This window comes from Symphodus melops (genome assembly GCF_947650265.1).
Source record: "Symphodus melops genome assembly, chromosome: 14".
NCBI classification, from domain to species: Eukaryota; Metazoa; Chordata; class Actinopteri; order Labriformes; family Labridae; genus Symphodus; species Symphodus melops.
Genome location: NC_136704.1, coordinates 10,449,052 through 10,470,231, shown reverse-complemented (window position 1 = coordinate 10,470,231; position 21,180 = coordinate 10,449,052). Strand labels below are relative to the sequence as shown.

General features: G+C 38.1%; 1 protein-coding gene across 1 annotated transcript; it reads right to left on the bottom strand.

The window, feature by feature from the left end:
• Nucleotides 1-234: 234 nt before the first annotated feature.
• On the bottom strand, nucleotides 235-2,985 carry LOC306835167 (myelin-associated glycoprotein-like; the record flags this gene model as incomplete). Its single annotated transcript, XM_079361595.1, is given in 7 exon segments — nucleotides 235-507; nucleotides 854-893; nucleotides 1,598-1,685; nucleotides 1,916-2,159; nucleotides 2,162-2,184; nucleotides 2,271-2,576; nucleotides 2,733-2,985. Coding segments are annotated over 7 exon segments (1,008 nt in total). The 3' UTR covers nucleotides 235-453.
• Between the last annotated feature and the right edge of the window lie 18,195 nt (nucleotides 2,986-21,180).

Here is a 21,180-nt window from a genome sequence, read left to right as displayed (position 1 = left end):
TTACTTACTTAGAGCCTCTTCTGCATCAACATGTTATAAAGTAGACAACAGACAGGAGGACTCGCTGCTTCAGGTTAAACATTTAATGTCTTAAAATGAATTGACTTTGTTTTCGGGACTTGCACCAAACTGCTGACTGTGTTGTGTTTGTGGTGAACCAATCAGAACACGTCTAGAAAGTTAAACATCTGGTTTACCATAAAACACGTTTTCTTATACATGAAATGTTTACAGCATTAATATGTTTAAATACATTCACGGGGAAAATGGGGAACATGTCCCAGACTGCTTCCTCTTCCTGCATACTAACAAGCTCTTCATGACATAAATTACACATTACAGATGATTAACTAATTATTGCTGCAAAGTAATAATATTTAATGCAGAGGAGTCAGAGAAAAGAGAAACAGAGATATTGCATTTCAGAGGATCATGAAGTCATCCTCTTCTCCTTCATGATGCTTGAATCATAATCACACTGTTGACATAATCTGCTTCTTCTGCGTCCTGTTTGAGTGAAACAACACAGAGAGAGTGGAGTCAGCGCTGTGTAGTGAGTTTGATGAAGCTCCAAGAGACAAACACTTTGAGTTTATCTCTGTAACTCAAAGTCAGTGTGAAGTAACATCAAGTTTTCATCAAACTCTTTTTCCTGTTACTGTATCTGCTCTCCTGTCGCTGCTGTTGGACCTGAATATCTAAACATCAGTTTCTCAGGATGAATTTCTTTCTGTGACTGTGCTGATCAAAACCTTCAAAGGAAGCTACTCAGAAAATGTTCCTCTTTTACCACACATGCTTCAATCTCATTTTGTAGAAAGAATGATGAAGCTGTCCTCATCTAGTGTCTTACCTTCTTCACCTGTTTGTTGAAGCATCTTGACTTTAACCAGCTGAAAGTAAATGACAGCAGATAAAATGAGATCAAAGGGAAACACTAACATTGTAAAAAAAAATACAAACACACACACACAGACACACACACACACACACACACACACACACACACACACACACACAAAATGAGATGGGTAAAATAAGATCCTAATGAGCTAACCTTGCCTGATCTTAGAGACATTCACCTTCGTAATATCTCCAAGATCAGACAGACTTTGTCTCAAAATGTTGCAGAAAAACTACTTCATGCATTTGTTACCTCCAGGTCGGACTACTATAATTCTCTCTCAGCAGGGGGCTCTTGTAGATCTCTACAGATGAGTGAGCTAGTCCAAAACGCTGCAGCTCGTGTACTGACTAGAACTAGGAAATGGGACAACATTTTTCCTGTATTAGTTTCTCTTCACTGGCTCCTTATAAAATCTAGAAGACATTTTAAAATCCTTCTTCTCTCTTACAAAACTCTAAATGGTCAGGCACCAAGTCATGTTAAAGACTTAATTGTGCCGTACTACCCGTCGAGAACATTGCGCTCCCAGAATGCAGGCCTGCTCGTGGTACCTACAGTTTCTAAATGTGCTATAGGAGGAAAAGTTTTTAGTTATCAGGACACACGTTGACCAGTTGATGTCCGAGAGGCAGACACAGCATTTTGTCCTCATGAAACTTTGTTTTAAAAATATAGGCAGGTTTGTCTCACCACTCAAAGATGATAACTGTGCTGTAGAGCAGCACAATTCCCAGGATCTTCAGTGTAATGTAGAACTCAACCCCAAACCACGGATACTCTGGAAAAAGACATCATGATCACCTTCTACTACATGGAAAAAACTCTTCATGTCTGTAAGATATCCTGCACTTTGATTTCATCTTTTAGACTCTAATGTCAACGTACGCGTTTCATTTATTTATGTTGCATTATTACACATTCATTCAGTAAGAATGTGTTTTCGTGAAAACAAACCAATAACCCAACATATAGAAAAAGACAGATTGTTGAATGTGTGGATTCATTTACCTCCAACTCTCAAATGAAGCCTTGATGATGTTTGATGTCCGAGCTCATTCTTGGCCACACAGTAATAATCTCCTCCCTCTGTGGCATTAAAGCTGTAAAACTCTCCTTCAGATACCTTCATGGTTTCATCTGTGTTGATCCTGAACCAGGTGAAGCTGCTGACAGGAGGCTTGGCTCTGCTGGAGCAGCTCAGGTTCACATGAACACCTGCTGACACCGAACCTGATGGACTGATGGACTGATGGACGCTAAAGTGTTTTTTGGAGCATCTGAAGAAAATGTGAGATAAACGTAAAAAAACCCTCCTCAACATCCTGACATTCTAACAGGAGGAAATAATCTCTGGATGTCTCACATGAAACTCTGAGAGTCTTTGTCTCCTCTGCTGTCTTCACATCTTTTCCTTCATTCACAGGATATGATGCAGAACAGGTGATGTTGTCTCCATCATGTTTGTCCGTCAGAGTGATCTGCTCCTGGATTTTAGTGGTGAAGGTTCCGTCTGTGTTTTCCTCCATGTTGTTGAGAGAGTCTTGTTTGAGATTCCAGGTGAGTTTAGGAGGGGAGTGTGGACAGGGAGTGAAAGCTGAGCAGGTTATAGTGACAGACTCCTTCTCCCTCAGATCTGCTGGGATCTCTAGTTTGGGGCTCGGAGGAGAATCTGTGAGTTCAAATCAAATAAAGATTTCTTCATTCGAAAAAAAAAAAAATCATTAACAATTTGGGGATCTTAAAGCAACAGCTGACACAACAGTCATCAAAAACGTTTCTGAGTGCCAAGATTGAAACCTTTAAAACTCAAGTAAAACTCTCATACCTTTGACTGTAATGTGAAGAGGATCACAAATCGCTGTTGAACTGAATGGCCAGTTTATGATTCTGAAGTAATATAAGCCTGTATATGTTGTGTTTAAGTTATAAATCAGAGTGGTGCAGCTTTTCATTTTCAAGTTTCCAGTTATGTTCATTGGAAATGTGTTCACTGTCCCGCTGCTGTTGAAAACCACATGTCTTGGTCTGGAGGTCTCTCCGTCTTCTTTGTACCATATTCCAAATATTTGTTTTTTCATGTTAAACTCTTCGTCTGTTTTGGCACTAAAGTTACATGGGATTTGCAGACAAGATCCACTCAGTGCTTCCATCTTCTTTGGTGTCGTAATGAAGAGAACTGTATATTCATGACAACCCGCCAAAACACCTGTAACAAAAAACCTAATAAAAACCATGATGTGGAGTATATTCTGCATAAGAAGAACATTTGTTATACATCAACTATTTTCAGCAGGGCTTCCTGTTATATCTGAGAATGAGCCCTTGCATTATTCTCCGTCTTTAGCTGCTCCCTCCTTTACTCCTTTACTTTTCAGTCAGGACATGAAGAGATGAAAGATGAAACTCTATCTGCACTCTTCTCTCTGCTTTGTTTCTACAAGAAGTTCAAACTGTAAAGATGAAACATCTTTGAATGAAAGTGAGTGAACAAACAGCTCACCTGATAGAGAGGAGACAGTCAGTAACATGATGACTGTCAGCATGTTCACTGACAGGACTGCAGTAACACCCATCACCTGGAATTCAAAAGTAAGTTACTCTTCAAAGTTAAAGTGTTTGATTAACAAAAAGACAAACAAATAAAAGCTGCTTTAAACTAGAAACGATGAAATATAAACAGGTGTTATAGCTGACCTTACCGAACAAGCCACCAGGATCTTAAACAGAGAAAATGGAGAAGAAAGATGAATTTTAAATTTCAGCAGAACTGCAACAAACCAGTCACCTCACTGCTGAGACACAAAAACCCCAAAAAGATTTAATCTTTACTTCTTGTACCGAGTGAATGAGGAAGTTTGTGTTCGACACATCTTCTGTTTTATTATTACTTTATTTCCTTTTATGGTAGCATCAACTAAAGATGGACAGTTAAGACGAGGAAGAGAGACAACACCTACTAAAGGACCCAGGTCAGACCTGAACCTGGTCCACTGTGATACTGCTTTAAATAGTACATGCTCGAACTAACCAGTAACCATGGTAATGAAGTGTTTGTTTTTTAAGAGCTTTTTTAGATGAAACATGGATTTAATCATCCTGATCTGGTTACAGACTCTCCTCTCAAAGAGACTTCACACTGCATACTTTTCAACAGGACTCACAAAACTTCAAACAAACTGAAACATGCTCTCATTCTGACACGAGGACAGGTAGTGTATCGAGGCAAACGCAGACCCAAGATGAGATTTCAATAATAAGTCCTTTATTTCGAGCAGGTTCGGTACACGGGAAGTCAGAGTGGAAAACAAATCCAGAGGAGCAGGCGAAGGTCGTTAACAAAGAGCAGGCAGGAGTCAAACACGAGATCAGGAACAACAAACACTAAGACTCGGTTACACAAGGAAACACTACGAACTGGCATCATGAGGGAGGAAACACAGGGCTGATGTAGCACAGACAATCAGGGTGCAACGAGACACAGGTGCAGGTAATCAGGGGCGGGGCTTTACACACAAGGTGGAGATAAGAAGAGGATCTGAAACACAGAGACATGGATGAGTAACACAAAATGAAAACACAAAACAGGCTGACTCCTCTCACTGACACTTTCAATGTTTATTGTTTTGGTATTAATGCTATACTGTAACATTTGATGTAGACAACATCTCTCATTGTTACAATCCTAAAGAGTACCTTTATCTACTTTATCAGTGAAGCAATACAGCGATCTGACACAATTTTCTTCATGTCATGAAAATCAACGAGTTAAAAACATGTTGAATGGTTTAAAGGTGTTTTATGAAGCATTTCTTATCAAACTTCTTACACAGCATCTTCAGTTCACTTTAAACCACTTCTCTTTAACTACCTCTACTTCATGAAACACACAGTGACAAACTGAAGCTTTTCACTCAGATGTTTTATTACTTACTTAGAGCCTCTTCTGCATCAACGTGTTATAAAGTAGACAACAGACTTCAGCTGAAACGAAATGAAAGGTTTTCATTTGAACTCAGACCAAACTACTGACTTTATTATGTTTTCTATGTACCAGTCAGAACAGAAAGTTAAACATCAGAGCCCATATTCACAAACATTCAGAGAATCCTCTCAGACACTTCATAACTCATAAAATCCTAGAAAAATATGTTTGGTTCAGGAACATTCTCAGAATGACTCTGAAGGAGGAAGACACTACATTAGTTTCTTAGTGAGGAGGCGTAGTTACGATGTCCCTGAAGGTACAGCAGACTGTTCTGGGTCTGTCAGTTGTTGTTCTTTGGCCACTCCTGTTGGTCATCTATCACCGTGCAATGTTTTGGCATTGACTTTCTAGTTCCTGCGTGACAGGAAGTTAACCTAAAAAATGGCACGTGTGCTACAGTGGAGCTGATGTCTGCCCATCCTTTGCCATCCTTCTTTCATAGCCCTGCATGAAGAAGGCCTTACCTTTTCACACTGCTCATCAGTAAAGAATCTCAGCATCACGTCGTGGTCCTGAGAGTTTCTGTGTGTTTATCTTGCTGCTAAATGAGGAAATTCAGTGAGGTGAGTACATGAGCTGTCAAAGTATTTTATGATTGCGTAACATATTTTACTACATGCAAAAATATTTTATGAAACAAAAAAACATTTAAAAAATTGTTTGAATATTTTCGGAACGGCAAAATATATTTCAAATATATTGGAGTAAACGCCAACAAAATGTGTTCACCTCCACGCAGGTTTACAACGTGTCGTTCTTGTTCAGAAACTTTTTTTCTTTTTTTAGACACCTGCAACTAATCATTTAAGATCAGAAGCACGACACCAGCGCCGTAAACTTAATTTACATGTGAAATGACAGGATCAGAACCTATGTGTTTTATACATGTGTTTTCTACACATGTGAAATATATTTAGGAGTTCCTGAACTATTTTTGTTTTTAGAATTGCCTTTGTGTGTCATTAATTTTTTTACATGTGGTCAAATGTTTTTCGCATTCACAAAATATTTGCAGTTTTACATTCGGGCCACCGTAGCCTGGGCCGTTTTCACAATCACATTCTGAGAATCCTCTCAGGCACCTCCTTACTTAACATAAAACATCTTTAAGGATTAAGGATTTTTGGCCTAGGAGTTATTCAGGAACATTCAAGGAAGTAGACAGAAACTTTTATTTTCATTCAACCTTGCTGGGATGAGTTGTTTTTTTTTTTTTTCAGAAGCTGTCATTAGTTAAAAAAAAGAAGAAAACAAACAATCACAGAATCGAGTCAGGCATTATGTTATTATGAACACTCTGACGCTAAAACACTTTGTGAATAACTTTCATCTTTACAGGGATCTAGTCCTAACTTTTAGGGGAAATTTCTTAATATGTCCTAATTCGATGTCTGTTATTAGCATTTTTCTTTTTTTGTTTGTTTTTTACCGCCAGCCCATCTGTGCGCCACTAACCAATAACTTTTTTTACTATACTATGCTTTTACATGTGTCATAGGAAAGTAAACAACTTTGATTACATGCAAAACACACAGGGCTCTCCTGGGAGAAGAAGAGAACAACCTCCAATATGTTCCAAAATCTAGGGCTATACCTGTAACAATCCCTAAACCTTTAACTAACCTGTGAGGTGGCACCCAGGGCTAAATGTGCCACAACAATGCTTATTCAAAATTGCACATGTTAAGAAGAAGGAAGCACAAACAGTGTGAGGCAGGAAGTTCTGTTCTCATTCATTATATTGTTATCACAGGAGCTACACTGAAACTGTGAGATCTGTTTTATGCACATCATTTAGTTTCAATGAGAGTACAACAGGCCTTCTCAACACACACTCCCCCATCAGTGTGGATGAAGCAGCCAAGAAGAGCATTATTGGCTGGCTGCCAGTAGATGGCGCCATCAACACTAAAGGTCTGAGTGGCAACGTGGATATGGGTGCTCTGTTTGATGTGCCTGTGCCTTTCTGGCAGATGGAGACAAAAGAGCTGAGAGCTTACTTCAGTCAGCAGGTTGGAGCTGATCTGCCAGCTCAGGTGGAGGCTGAGCTGAAGGCTCTGGAGGACAGAGTGCACAATTAAAAACCTGCTAACATGAAGTCCATCCAGAAACAGTTCACTGATGACTCATGATTTAGACCATCAGGCTGCAATCAGAGTCACTGGCTGAGTTCACATGCACAGAGAAGTTTAAAAAAGAATAATAATCCAGTTCAGGAAAAGCCAGAGAGATATTGTGTCTCTGTGAACACCGTCAGTGATTTTAGTGAAAATAATCTACAATGCAGATCCTACACATTGACACTACTTGACATTAGTGCTGCAACACAGAGGGACAGGTTTGCTTTGCAACATGAAGGTTAGATTTGTTTGTAGTTGTTCAACTTTGTCATTAAGAGAAGCACATCTACCTCTATTCTCTCACATAACCTGACATTGTCCAAAAGCCCAGTCAGCATGGCTCTGTAGTGCCTTTGTGACCTTTAGCAATACAGTCTCTACACCTCTAATGTTTACAGGCCAAAGATTTAGCAAAGTTCTGACAGAGGAGTTTTTAACATTTTATTTACCCAAAAGATTTTAAATGAATTGAAGCATCAGTTTTTTTATTATACTTTATTAAAAGTTTAACAGAATACTCTTGATATTTACATAAACAGAAAATCCTGTGAGTAGTCAATAGATTAAATCACGTGCCCAGGAATACTATGGATAATCTATTTTGCCACTTTTGTAATGTTTGTGATTACATTCTTTGATTTCAGGTGATGTTTACACAGAAATATAAAATGTTGGACCAATAAGTGCGACTGAGATTATTAGGTATTTTGAGGAGTCAATGTATTTATTACAGTGCAAACATTGAATAAATATCAGTAAAAGCAGACACTTTGTCTCATGCTGATTTTTTTTTTATAACATGCCTCGTTAAAAAACTTAAAACATTTAAATTAAAAGGTAACACAATGAAGTAAATGTGGATTGAAACTGATTGTGGTTAGTTTACTATAAACCATTAAATGGCTTATAGACTTCTGGATCTTTACACTTATATAAGAGGCTGAATATTACATCCACAGCAACAAGATTAGATAAAACATGAGCTGTAATAAGCAGAAAAGAAAACCAAGTTATATCATGAAACTTCATGAAATGCTTTAAATCCACTCATTTTTTCTTGACTTGAGCGTAGATGTCATCTGAGCTGTCAGCAGGCTGTGCTCGGTTGCTTGCTGGCTTGGACACTTTGACCTGTGCATACAGTGTCTCCTGCTGCTGTCCACTGTCCTGCACTGAGACAGAGAGCCGCTCAGGTCTCCGCACTGAAAAGTCGATCTCCTCGTAATGGATGGTTTCCTCTGTTTCAGTCGGTGGTTGACGAAGAGCCACCACATGGCCATCTCTTTGACTCTGAAATCAAAGAAGGAAACGTCACATGTTTCCCTGAGTGATAAAACTTCTGAAGAGAGTCCACCAGGGATTGATTTTTATTTAATCTCAATAACTAACAATAACTTATATTCTTGCAATCTAACATAATAGTCATCTATTGTAACACCTGACAGTCACTAAAGATAAATCATTTGTAAGAGCAGCCTCTGCATATGAGGGAAAGGGTTTAAAGAGTTATGAGTATGCAAAAAATAAAAATACATTATTGGCAACTGGGAACTCAAAAATCAAGTTAAAATCCAGATTAAAGATTTTGCAATAGAAAGTATAAATGAAAACACCTTTCATGGTGTGATCTGTCAAGATAAAATTTTTTGGACGCTGCATATTATTCAATCTAAAATTTCAAATTACATTACCACTAGTGCTGTCAGGCGATTAAAAAAATTAATCTAATTAATTACTGGATTTGTAATTAATTAATCTTATCTCATATCTGGTCCCCAAATAAAGAATTCAAATTTCATGACATTAAAAAATTGTAGTGCACAACTAATAAAATGAATACACTAAGAAGAAAATATTTGAAATCCAAATTATTATTAGTGATTGAATAAAAAGTTTTTATTGAAAAGAAGTTCTTTTCATTATGACATTTCAATTAATATGCCCTTTAATATATTAATTTAGACTCTTTAATTAAAATTGTTAAAATCTTATGAATTCTACGTTTTTATTGCATTATCACGATTCACTATCTCACAGCCTAATTCAGATGATTTTTCATGATATAAAACTTTTTTTTTTTTTTTTTTAATTAATTAACGATGCCTTGTCTCATTTCTTTCCTTCAATCTTTCATCGGGGAAATGTAGAACCTGGGTCTTTGCAGACACAGTGATCTGGTTTCCCAGTTTGGGTTTTGGTCCTCGCTGCCATCGGTCGTCTTGCGTGCAGTCTCGACCCTCCTGACTTTATAAATGAACCGAGCTCCGTCCTCCAGCGGAGTTTGCGCTGCTCGTGAATGGACGCAACATTTTCACCTCAGTCCTGCTTTGGTTCGCAAGGCATGTTTGAAGTGATGAGCCACTGACAAGTATGGGTCCTTCAATGGGCCAAGTTTGAAGTGCGCATTTCTTACGGCCTATAGTTTCTGGGTAAAATTTCCATTGACTTTTTTATTCAAGTGTGCTATAATTAATCTTGCGTCATTTTTTATAACGCGTTAATTTGCGGTGTAATTAATGAATCTAACGCATTAAAGTGACAGCTCTAATTACCACATTAAATTAAGTTACAATATTCTACATCAGAGATTATTATATGACCGACTGTGGAGGTTTGGGGTAACACATATAAGACAAAACTCCTTTATGTTTAGATGACTGAAGAGAGCCAAAAGGATTGTTAGTCGATGAAGCTGTGAATGAACCGGTGCACTATTTATACATTTCTATGACCTTAAGTTTATTACTTGGTCGTATCTAAACGTGCACAGATTAGTAATCTACAAATGACATGCTGTGTTGTTTTTCTGCTTCCTAATTGAGTATTATGAAATGTTATAAAACTCCAATTTGTTTTAATTTACATGAAATGTTTGAAACTTCTTGGTATTGAATGGTGTTAGAAGTTAAAGGGTTAACAAGGAATAGACAATAAGATGAAGACGACACCTTTTCGATCCTTTGATGTATGTTATTTGAAACTCGAGTATAACATCTATGTGTATGTTTATGGAGATAAATAATCAATGATCGAATAAAATGGTACTACAACTAACATTTCCACAACCAGCTAACCTCTAACAGAGTGTACATTTTGCCTCACACACACACACACACACACAAACACACACACACAGACACACACACACACACAAAATGAGATGGGTAAAATAAGATGCTAATGAGCTAACCTTGCCTGATCTTAGAGACATTCACCTTCGAAATATCTCCAAGATCAGACAGACTTTGTCTCAAAATGTTGCAAAAAAACTACTTCATGCATTTGTTACCTCCAGGTCGGATTACTATAATTCTCTCTCAGCAGGGGGCTCTTGTAGATCTCTACAGATGAGTGAGCTAGTCCAAAACGCTGCAGCTCGTGTACTGACTAGAACTAGGAAATGGGACAACATTTTTCCTGTATTAGTTTCTCTTCACTGGCTCCTTATAAAATCTAGAAGACATTTTAAAATCCTTCTTCTCTCTTACAAAACTCTAAATGGTCAGGCACCAAGTCTTGTTAAAGACTTAATTGTGCCGTACTACCCGTCGAGAACATTGCGCTCCCAGAATGCAGGCCTGCTCGTGGTACCTACAGTTTCTAAATGTGCTATAGGAGGAAAAGCTTTTAGTTCTCAGGACACACGTTGACCAGTTGATGTCCGAGAGGCAGACACAGCATTTTGTCCTCATGAAACTTTGTTTTAAAAATATAGGCAGGTTTGTCTCACCACTCAAAGATGATAACTGTGCTGTAGAGCAGCACAATTCCCAGGATCTTCAGTGTAATGTAGAACTCAACCCCAAACCACGGATACTCTGGAAAAAGACATCATGATCACCTTCTACTACATGGAAAAAACTCTTCATGTCTGTAAGATATCCTGCACTTTGATTTCATCTTTTAGACTCTAATGTCAACGTACGCGTTTCATTTATTTATGTTGCATTATTACACATTCATTCAGTAAGAATGTGTTTTCGTGAAAACAAACCAATAACCCAACATATAGAAAAAGACAGATTGTTGAATGTGTGGATTCATTTACCTCCAACTCTCAAATGAAGCCTTGATGATGTTTGATGTCCGAGCTCATTCTTGGCCACACAGTAATAAACTCCTCCCTCTGTGGCATTAAAGCTGTAAAACTCTCCTTCAGATACCTTCATGGTTTCATCTGTGTTGATCCTGAACCAGGTGAAGCTGCTGACAGGAGGCTTGGCTCTGCTGGAGCAGCTCAGGTTCACATGAACACCTGCTGACACCGAATCTGATGGACTGATGGACGCTAAAGTGTTTTTTGGAGCATCTGAAGAAAATGTGAGATAAACATAATTAATTTTAAAAAAAAAACCTCAAAATCCTGACATTCTAACAGGAAGAAATAATCTCTGGATGTCTCACATGAAACACTGAGAGTCTTTGTCTCCTCTGCTGTCTTCACATCTTTTCCTTCATTCACAGGATATGATGCAGAACAGGTGATGTTGTCTCCATCATGTTTGTCCGTCAGAGTGATCTGCTCCTGGATTTTAGTGGTGAAGGTTCCGTCTGTGTTTTCCTCCATGTTGTTGAGAGAGTCTTGTTTGCGATTCCAGGTGAGTTTAGGAGGGGAGTGTGGACAGGGAGTGAAAGCTGAGCAGGTTATATTGACAGACTCCTTCTCCCTCAGATCTGCTGGGATCTCTAGTTTGGGGCTCAGAAGAGAATCTGTGGGTTCAAATCAAAGATAGTTCACTGATTTGACCACACTGTTAATCGCAAAATAAAAAAACAACAACAACAACACATATAATCAGTCTTCAATTATTGCCATATAATAAGGGCCTGAAAAAACAAAGAGTAAGTGCCGCTCAGACCAAAGCTGAAACCAAGTTGAAAGACACCATCATTAACTTACCTTTGACTGTAATGTGAAGAGGATCACAGATAGCTGTTGCCCTGTATGGCGAGTTCATGATTCTGAAGTAATATAAGCCTGTATATGTTGTCTGTAAGTTATAAATCAGAGTGGTGCAGCTCTTCATTTTCAAGTTTCCAGTTATGTTCATTGGAAACGTGTTCACTGTCCCGCTGCTGTTGAAAACCACATTACTTTGTCTGGAGGTCTCTCTTTCTTCTTTGTACCATATTCCAAATATTTGTCTTGTGATGTTAAACTCTTCTTTTCTGTTTTTACTCTAAAGTTACACGGGATTTGCAGACAAGATCCACTCAGTGCTTCCATCTGCTTTGGTGTAGTAATGAAGAGAGCTGTATCTCCAGGACAACCCGCCAAAACACCTGTAATAAAAACAAAAACCTAATAAAAACCATAATGTGAAGTATATTCTGCATAAGAAGAACATTTGTTAGACATCAACTATTTTCAGCAGGGCTTCCTGTTATATCTGAGAATGAGCCCTTACATTTTTCTCCGTCTTTAGCTGCTGCCTCCTTTACTCCTTTATTTTTCAGTCAGGACATGAAGAGATGAAAGAAGAAACTCTATCTGCACTCTTCTCTCTGCTTTGTTTCTACAGGAAGTTCAAACTGTAAAGATGAAACATCTTTGAATGAAAGTGAGTGAACAAACAGCTCACCTGATAGAGAGGAGACAGTCAGTAACATGATGACTGTCAGCATGTTCACTGACAGGACTGCAGTAACACCCATCACCTGGAATTCAAAAGTAAGTTACTCTTCAAAGTTAAAGTGTTTGATTAACAAAACAAACAAATAAAAGCTGCTTAAAACTAAAACGATGAAATATAAACAGGTGTTATAGCTGAACTTACCGAACAAGCCACCAGGATCTTAAACAGAGAAAATGGAGAAGAAAGATAATTTTTAAATTTCAGCAGAACTGCAACAAACCAGTCACCTCACTGCTGAGACACAAAACCCCCAAAAAGACTTCATATTTTCTTCTTGTACAGTGTGAATGAGGAAGTTGGTGTTTGACACATCTTCTGTTTTATTATTACTTTATTTCCTTTCATGGTAGCATCAACTAAAGATGGACAGTTAAGACGAGAAAGAGAGAGAACGACACCCATTAAAGGACCCAGGTCAGACCTGAACCTGGTCCACTGTGATATGGACTCTGCTTTAAATGGTACATGCTTGAACTAACTAGTAATATGGGTCTTTGTTGGTAGTGTGACTAGAGTTAAAAGACAGATATAAAGTCTATTAACCTATGGGTACAGACAGGCCCGGCTTGAATTATGTTGACACAAAACAGATGTATAGGTTCAAATAGAGCAGGAGACAAGCATTCAGTTCACCCGTCTATTTATCTAAATATGTTACATTTGTTGCTGGCGTACCTGAGGAAATAGAAATAAGCATTAATTTTATTTCACAGTACAGCTACTGATTTAAATAAACAACAACAACCATTATAACCAGAGGAAAGTTCCAATGGGAAATTGTATTGCAGACACCACCAGACACCACCATGTGAGCCCACTGTGATCACTAATAATGCAACTTACAAAGCAAGAAAAAAGACAATCTACCCAACACTTGAGTGATCACCAGCCGCTGTAGCTAAAATCATTATTTACAATAAAGATCTGCATTTAAAGATCATCACAAGGTTTTTATTTAGACAACAGTTCATTATTTTGCTTTTCGTGAAGCTTAAATTGTAAAAGTTGTAATTGTTGAAACTGGACTCAATAAAAAAAAAAGAGTCTCTACAATCAATGAAAAAGTCATTGCATTGACAAAGAAGAATTCTGGACTGATGAAAAACTTTGGTTGTAGAGCGCTGTGTAGTTTCAATGATAGGCTACAGCTTTAGGACTTGATGTCATTAGAAGAAAACAAACTACTGTACCCCTGTTTATGATACTTCTTCTTTTTTTCATTTTTGTAATTCTATTTATTCTACCACTTCTCTTATGTTGGCTTATCAGACACTCACAGATGTCATTTCCTCTGGTATATCACATCAAACATGTTGAACAGCCCGACTTGTCTAACTATTTTAGTGTTTATTCAAATAGAAATGTGAGACGTCTGTCTCAGTTGCCTTGTTCTGATAATTACTGATACTTTTGTAATTAATGCAGCTTAATGCCTCACATTTCCATCTTATCCATCCAGCAGATACATTCACTCTCTCATCTGTCCTCGTTTGGAGACGCTCAGGCCTTCACTATATATATGATCTTTTTCAGATAATATGTGGATTCTTTTTGTCCTCTGTCAGAAAATGCAGCGGACCATAATTTGTCTTTGTATTTTTGCAGTTGCATTTTATGAACTTAAAGTTGGGCTATTTATCTAACTTATTTAAAAAACTGTCATTGTTTTTTGTCTTATAACATTTATTTTAATAGAATTATATTTACTATTAGAATCATAATCATGTCTGACAAAATGTCAGCAAGGGATTAATAATTAATAATAATTAAGTTAATAGTGGTGCTGGTCTGGATGGTTTAGAAAATAGGTTCATTGAGTTAGCTTCTCAGAATCTTTTGTTCCCGCTTGCTGATCTTTTCAATCTTTCCTGAACCACCTGTAAGTTTCCTGCTGTATGGAAATGTGCTCAGATCATCCCACTTCATAAAGCTGGGGATCCTCTTGATTTAAATAACCATAGGCCCATTTCCATTATCAATCAATCAATCGATCTTTATTTGTATAGCGTCAATTCATAACAGGTGTTATCTTGCGACACTTTACAAAAGCAGGTAAGAAGACCATGCTCATCGTTATGTTTACAAAAAGCAGGTAAAGGACCTTACTTATTGCTATATTAAAAGAGCCCAGCTTAATCTGCGCTGGGCTTGAAAATGGGATGGGGGAGATGGGATAAGATGCATAAAGAAGGGTAGGATAGGATAGAATGGGGGTGGTTGTTTGGTCAAGCCATCCTCATCAACAGTCCCGAGGAACATAAGAGAGCTCAGGAGCTCCCAGGAAAAGGAGAGGTTAGTAACTGGAATTTAAATATAGTGACAAGCAGTAATATGATATAAAAGCAGGGCAAGAGAGAAAGAGAGAGATAAGAGTTCAAGGTGCCAGTTCCCCCGGTAGTCTAGGCCTATAGCAGAATAACTATGAGCTGGTCTGTACCTGATCCAGCCCTGACTATAAGATTTATCAAAAAGAAAAGTTTGAATTCTGTTCTTGAAAGTACATAACTGAATAACTGATAACCTGATAACTCTACCTCCCATAGTACTTTTAGAGACCGTACCACGAGCAGGCCTGCATTTTGGGAGCGTAATGTTCTTGATGAGTAGTACGGCGTACGGTTGGTTTAAAGCAGGTGTGTTAGAGCAGGGAGACATCTTAAAGTCTGAGGAAGCCGGCCCTCGAGGACTGGAGTTTGACACCTGTGATTTAGAGCTTTGTAAGAGAGAAGAAGGATTTTAAAATCTATTCTGGATTTTATAGGGAGCCAGTGGATAGAAGCCAATACAGGAGTAATGTGGTCCCTTTTCCTAGTTCTAGTCAGTTCATGAGCTGCAGCGTTTTGGACTAGCTGAAGGGTCTGTAGAGATCTACAAGAGCCCCCTGCTGAAAGAGAAGTATAGTAATCCAATCTGGAGGAAACAAATGCAAATGCAATTATCTGTTCTATTGCCAAACTCTTTGAAAAAAAAAATCTGTAGTCAAATCTCAAACTTTCTCAGTGAAAAAAATATTTGATCACCTTTTCAATCTGGCCTCAGAGCAATTGTTATTGATTTAACTAATACTTGTGATTTTGTTGACCATTACTTGCTGTTGGACAAACTTCATTCAATTGTTTTTTCTGATAACTCAGTTCTCTGGTTTAATTCATATTGTCATGATCTGTCCGGTTTGTAGCCCACCCTCCCACTTGTGTGCGTTGTCTGTTTTCCCCTGTCTGTCTGCTCCTCCTGCGTCTTCTCAGGTCTTGATTTGCAGCAGGTGTGGTCTCCAGGTGAAGCTCATCAACAATCAGCGTCCGCATATAAACTGACTCTCTCCACATAGCTTTGTGCATTTTTGGATTCTTGATGTTTTGTGACTTTCCCTGTACTTACCTTTCTTATGTGTTTTACCCACCTGTTCCTCCGTCTACCTGCCGTCTGCTGTTTGTCTCATCTGTGTGTTCACTCCATCTGTCTGTCACTAGGATTTACATTGCTGCACCGTTCATGGACGAACTGGGACTTTTTGCACATTCATTCCACTCGTGTCACTTCATCGTATTTGAATGAAATTATTGTTAAAACAGTCAAGCTGTCTCTGAGTCGTGCGTCTAGGTCCAAACATTCAATGAATCGTAACATATATCTTCACAATAGAAAACAGTGTGTATACTTGAAGGAAATAAGTCCGATTTGATGATTCAACGGCGAGATGTTTCACAAGGATCAATATATTGGGTCCACTTCTTTTTTCTGTGTTTGTTAATGATTTGCCATTTAACGCTTACACATGTCTTGTTAAACCCTGATACTGTCATATATTCATCAAGTATTGATTTAACAGAAATACAAACCCCTTTTAAATATCTTGGTGTCTGGCTTGATTCTGAACTGTCGTTTAAATCACGTATTGATCAATTGTTACAAAAAGTCAATTTTGCTATGTTCAGTATCAATCTCGTGACTGATTTACTTTTAACGTTTGTAAAAGGCTTGTAAAAGGCTTGCCACTCAACTAATACTGCCAATTTTTGAATACGCTGACATTATATACCTAATCTAAATCTGACCTTGCTCTGCTCAACTCGGCATACAATAGACTTTGCAGATTTACCCTTGGTTTCTTATTCTACTCATCATTGTATGTTGCACTAGGTTGGCCATCAGTCACTCAAAGAAGACAAGCGCACTGGATCCAGTTTCTATTTAAATGCATACACTTTAATTTTCCACCTCATCTAAAACAATATTTTCTATCTGTTTCAGGGCAAATAAGAAGTTCAACCTTTGATGAAGGGTAAATATGAATTCATTAAATGTTTTCTAAACATCACAAGTGATGAATATGTTGTCTGTTAGTGACCAAACCATGTCACAATATGTGTTTGATTGTACATCTTCACACTCAAATAACATGATTGACTTTGAAAAGTGACAAACACTTTTCAAACACAATTTAAGCACACGTGAAACACCATGACAATGTATTATCTGAAAAAGAAGTTACAGTTGAGCAACGTAAGGATATCCTTGAACTACGATCTCCAAAAGTGAACCACACTTAAAGAGGAAACTTCAGCTATTTCTTCAGATGTATCTTTAACCTCACATTTTAAAATATATGATTTGAAAATAAAAAAGACAGTTGTTGTTTTGAACGTTCATATTTTGACAGTATTTGTTGAGTACTGAACACTTTTCAAAATCGGATTAGATTGGAAAATCTTTTGCGTGCCATACAGGCAATACACATCATAAAAACAGCACAAAGACAGAAGACATAACTCCCATATCATCCTGATGGCCATTAGATAAGGTACCCAAAGACCAATAGTCCATAGTATAAATGCACAGGCCACAATGCACCCAGGGAGTCTCTGAGAGATCGCTCTCCAGAACAACTTTCAGGGCTTTCAAAGCTCGCTGTACTGTTCCCAGCAGGTCCTCTGAAGCCTCTTGTAGGACCCAGGGTGGCTGATTAAACCGTAAGACATGTTTCCTGTAATGGTAATATAATGTACTAGTAAGAGCTAGTCTCCTCCAGGATGTTGTGTTTAAGTTGTTCCAGCAGCTACAGTCTGCTGTGGAGCTGCTGTAGGTTTCTCTGTTCTGGTCAGTTTAAAATGTAGAGCCTTCTTTGTAACTGAAATCTATTCAGTGTGGACTCCACCACTCTGGGTATCAACTCATAGTTTCTACTTCCTGTCATTTTGTTTTCTGTACACATCGCACACATTTGCTTTGAACATTTGTGGAAATGTTATAAAGTGAAAATGTCGACGCAAATAAAAAAATAATAAAAAACACAGTAAAGGTTTATTTAATGTTTGAACTCCAAAGAAGAAAATGCAAATGTTGACTCGACAGTCGATCACTATCGTCTGTTAACAAACGTTGACATGAATCAACCAATCAATGTACTTCTTTTATAGCACCAATTCACTACACGCTATCTCAAAGACAATTTACTCTTTATTGTATTATATTACAAAAGCATGTATGACAAAAGACATGTTTTATTTAAGGGAACAGCTGTATAGTATGCTGTAGCATAAAAAGACAATTTGTAGAGTCTGTTACGGTTTTCAGAATAGGACCTAAATGCACGGCACAGAAAACAGCAATAAGTAGTAACAATAATTTAATGGAACGAGGGGTAGTGACACTAGTGAACAAGATGAGCGAGAGTCCAAGCGCATAAGTGAGCGGTGCAACAAAAATCCTTGTGACGATCCCAAAAACCCAATTCCAGGAGGAATTGGAGGTGAATCCAAACCAACGAACAGTGGACGAGCAGAGGACAGGTAAGTCTTGACAAGGAGCTAACGAGGGGAAAAACACGGAGAGGGTAAGTACGATGAGAGCACGGAGAACATCAAAATACAAAACCTGGAGCGCCTGATATGAGCTCTGATCCCAACGAGGTGAAAACAATAACCTGGCGCCGGTTGCCTGGAGAGAGCCGGCTTAAATACTGGAGCTGATGGTGATGATCCACACCTGTGCGCGTAACTGCAACCACTGTAGCCAAGAAGGGGGGGGGGACACAGGAGGAGCAGACAGACAGGGAACACTAACAACAAACACACGTGGAAAGCACTAAAAACCCCTTTGCATAACAGAGTCATGCAAAGAACAACGTGCACAAACACAGACTCGTCAATATTATGAAGGAAAATGTTTTAAAAAGCTTTTTACTACTACTACCCTATAGTTTGTGACCACGAAATAATAGTGATTATAATAACCCAGAGTTATAGTCAATGCAGACTGAAGTGAAATGAAGAAAAAAAAACTATTAGCTTGCTAAGTCTACAGAGTACCAATTATTAGTTATTTTTTAATTATTGGATTAAAAAAACAATTTAAAGGAACAAATCTAAACAAAATGAAGTCAATCACTGTTATTCAGTGTCATTAGATCAGCAAGAGTTTTGTACTTGTAATGAGTACTTACAAACCATCCATCTCAAAACTAACACAAGCAAAATGATAAAACCTTCGGGGACTTGATGGAAATGTAACTGTAGGAAATGAAATTCTTCTCTGCTAGCTGAGTTTCTTCTGAATCTACAAAACCACGTCAGTAACAGTGACGAGCTCAGCAGGGTCTCACAGCATATACTGCAAGTGTGCATGTGTAGGGAAGGATCAAAGACACTAGGCTAAATACTCGAGGCTCACAAACATCACAGGATAAAAAAACACAAAAAAACATGACTCATAAGTAGATTAATCACATTGACTTGCATTGTCAATAAAAGTCTGTTCAGTAAATAAAGTATGAGTGAACAGTAACAGCACTTTACTCTAGGGGTCACTGAAGGACAGACAGATGATTAAGCATTGAGGATTACTTAACCATAACCCAGTATTGTGTTAAACTACTGATGATGAAACAGAGTGTAATTCACTGGCTGGTTAAGAGGTAATTAAGTTTAAGAAACCTAAAGATTGACCTGATCACCCAGTTTGTTCTACGATATATATAATTATCTACCATATTACTGCATCAATAATTGTTTAGAAGGACTTATTGAAAGTTCATCACTATTTTAGTCATGCTTGAGTCTTTGCTCAATTGATCCTAATGACCAGTTATATACTTAAAATAATCTACATGGATTGATAAGGAGTTAGTCATGTATCTATAATACACATACAGTACAGTGAGCTCTTCTTTAATTCCTTCCAGTTTTCCAGGTAAGAAGTGAACATTTCATCTGGTTATATTGTTTTTCCTAACTTGAGCGTAGAGATCGTCTGGGCTGCCAGCAGCCTGTGTTTGGCTGTTTGCTGTCCCGGACACTTTGACTTGTGCATACAGTATCTCTTGCTGCTGTCCTCTGTCCTGTGCCGAGGTAAAGGATGGTTCATCTTTCGTCCTGGAGAAGTCTATCTCTCCGTAGTGGATATTTTCTTTTCCTTCTTCCTCTGTTGTCGTTGCTGGCTCTCCTGTAGAAATCTCTTCACCAGTTTGACTCTGAAGAAAACAAATCACCATAAGAACTGTGGGTTGAACCTTCAGCTGGATGCAATCAATATTTTCAGACCCATCTCACCATTTTAATCAAAATGTAGTCATTCTCAGTTTGACAAGAAATGTGTAAAAGTGTTGTGATAACTGAATATTTTGGTTTTATTTTATCTCAACTGATCAAGATAGGTACAAAATGATTTAATAAAAATTTTAATCATGAGTCAAAATGACCTTATTGGCCACATTTTTCTTTTTCAGTCAAGAGGCCCCTGATTCACATCGTTGTTTGTTCAGGAAATAAAAGTTAAAATGTTCACGCAACTACGAAAAGGATTCAAAGTTGACCACGGGGACTTCAGTGATGCAGCGATAAGTGCGTGCACCCAATGACAGTGCCCACCACAGGGTTAAAACCAATCTGTTCTCCCTCTCTCTCTCTCTCTCTCTCTCTCTCTCTCTCTCTCTCTCTCTCTCTCCTGGATTTCTGACTCTATCCACTGTCTTATCGCTTCAAGGCGCAAAAAGCCCCAAAAATCAATCTCTAAAAGTTGACCAGGATTTGAATGAACAAAGCGAGAATTACATCACAGCCTAGAGTCCGTAAAGTCATTAAAGTGGATGAATATAAAGAGTGAGTGCCTGATGGTCAGTGTGAGAAGGAGTCACATGTGCAGCACTGTGAGTTACAGTTTTGTGTTTTCCCACCTGAGTCCGTTGTGCAGTTGGATGTTTTGACTTTAAACGCCTAAAAGACATGAGAGGCTGTTAGATTGTACTTTGTTTAAGGTTTGATCAATTTCTTGCTAGTGATGTATATTAATATATTTCAAGTGCTGCTGAAACACCAGTGCCAGTTTTTATCTGATTCTTACCAAACAAAGACACCCAGACAGATAGACGCAACGATCCCAAGGATTCCTCCAGTCACTGCCTGCCATAGTGAAAAGCTCCCAGCCGGAGCCCCTAAATAAATTCGAACAATATTAAATACGAAGTGAAAGTAAAAAAAAAGCTGATTCAATGTGGACATGCAAAACTTGTGATGTAACTACTGGATATCGAAGTGC